This window comes from Acanthisitta chloris, unplaced genomic scaffold (genome assembly GCF_000695815.1).
Source record: "Acanthisitta chloris isolate BGI_N310 unplaced genomic scaffold, ASM69581v1 scaffold154, whole genome shotgun sequence".
Lineage (NCBI taxonomy): Eukaryota > Metazoa > Chordata > Aves > Passeriformes > Acanthisittidae > Acanthisitta > Acanthisitta chloris.
The window spans coordinates 56,160-57,459 of NW_008669601.1; the positions used below are offsets into that span (position 1 = coordinate 56,160).

General features: G+C 39.2%; 1 protein-coding gene across 1 annotated transcript in view; it reads right to left on the reverse strand.

Moving 5' to 3' along the window:
• Window positions 1-1,300, reverse strand: part of LOC103800958 (chromosome unknown open reading frame, human C14orf159) — a 25,068-nt gene that overhangs the window by 20,290 nt on the left and 3,478 nt on the right. The window contains 1 exon segment of the mRNA XM_009073351.1: window positions 1,266-1,300. This exon segment is cut by the window's right edge and continues 34 nt beyond it. Coding sequence (XP_009071599.1) covers window positions 1,266-1,300 — 35 coding nt within the window.

Consider the following 1,300-nt stretch of genomic DNA (forward strand, 5'->3'; position numbering starts at 1 on the left):
AAAAAGCACTGCACAGCTACAAATCTGCTTGGTCTGAATGTACCCTCTGTATTTAAACACAGTGCTCTGTAGCATGTCAGGGTCAGGAGCTGGCAGTACCCACTGCTACAGAAGCAGCATGCTAGTTCCATACATACAAAATCTTTCCTGCCTCTACAAAGGTTCTATGGAATTCATCATCCTCACCAACTGGGAAGCTGAAGCACCTTTTCTATTTAGAAATAAGGCAGGTCAGCTTTTCAGAACAAAATGTCTGATACCTGAGTTGAAGTTGAACATAAGCAAGATGTGCAGAGAGCTAGAGCTGTCTAGAAAATGTTCATTTAAAGTCTTTATAATAATAATAATCACACCTGTCACTTAAGAAACACACTGTGCAGTTCTTCACAGCATTGATGTGCTATAAACTATAAAATTTTCCTAATTCTGAAGTGTTATAAGCAGATACATAGTTGTATTTCTTTTCTTTAAGCTTGGCAGAAAGACTCACATATGAGATAGATTTGCACCTTCATTGAAACCAGGAGCATAGCAAAAAGACTGTGAAATGATAACCCTGAAAACTACAATAACCTTCATCTAGTAGAGCAGTATGAGAGAAAGGCATGCAGATATGTACTTAAGTGTTCTCAGTATTAAAGGGTCTGTTTACTGGAGCCAGAATTATTCTAAGGCTTCTGTTAACATTAAAATCTACACCATAAACTTTATAAGCATAGTCATACTTTTCAGTGCTATGGTAGACACTTCAAGTCTTCAGGAACATCTTCTGTCCTAGAGTTCTGGGTTCATAACATATGTGCAGTTTAAAGGCTCTACTGCCACAGGAAAAATTCAAATTGTGGCTGTCATGCAGAAGGAACCACTACTAGCACGGCTTATGAAAAGGAAATTCCAACTGCAAGCTGGAGCTGGTAAGGAATTCAGGACATGGGAAAAGCACGGTCAGAATAGCACGTGGGTCACCAGCTGAAACAGAGAGGGCAAACCAGAAGAGAATCCAAACGCAGGGAGAAAACTTTGTCACAAAAAATGAGTGAAAAAGCAGGTTGGCCTTGCACTGAACTGAGGCTGGGAATATTACACCCTGTATTTTTATGCACTCAGCACTAGCACATGCCTAAAGTTACTGTGCAGTTAGGAAAAAAAGGTTCTGATTTTGAGCAATAGGTATATGCAACTAATGTGAATAAGGACAAAACTCACAGGCAAATTACAACCAAGACAACGTGTATGTGTGTGTGTGTGCGTGTGTATATACTTACTTTGTACATGCTGACATTACATTTTTGCTCAACAT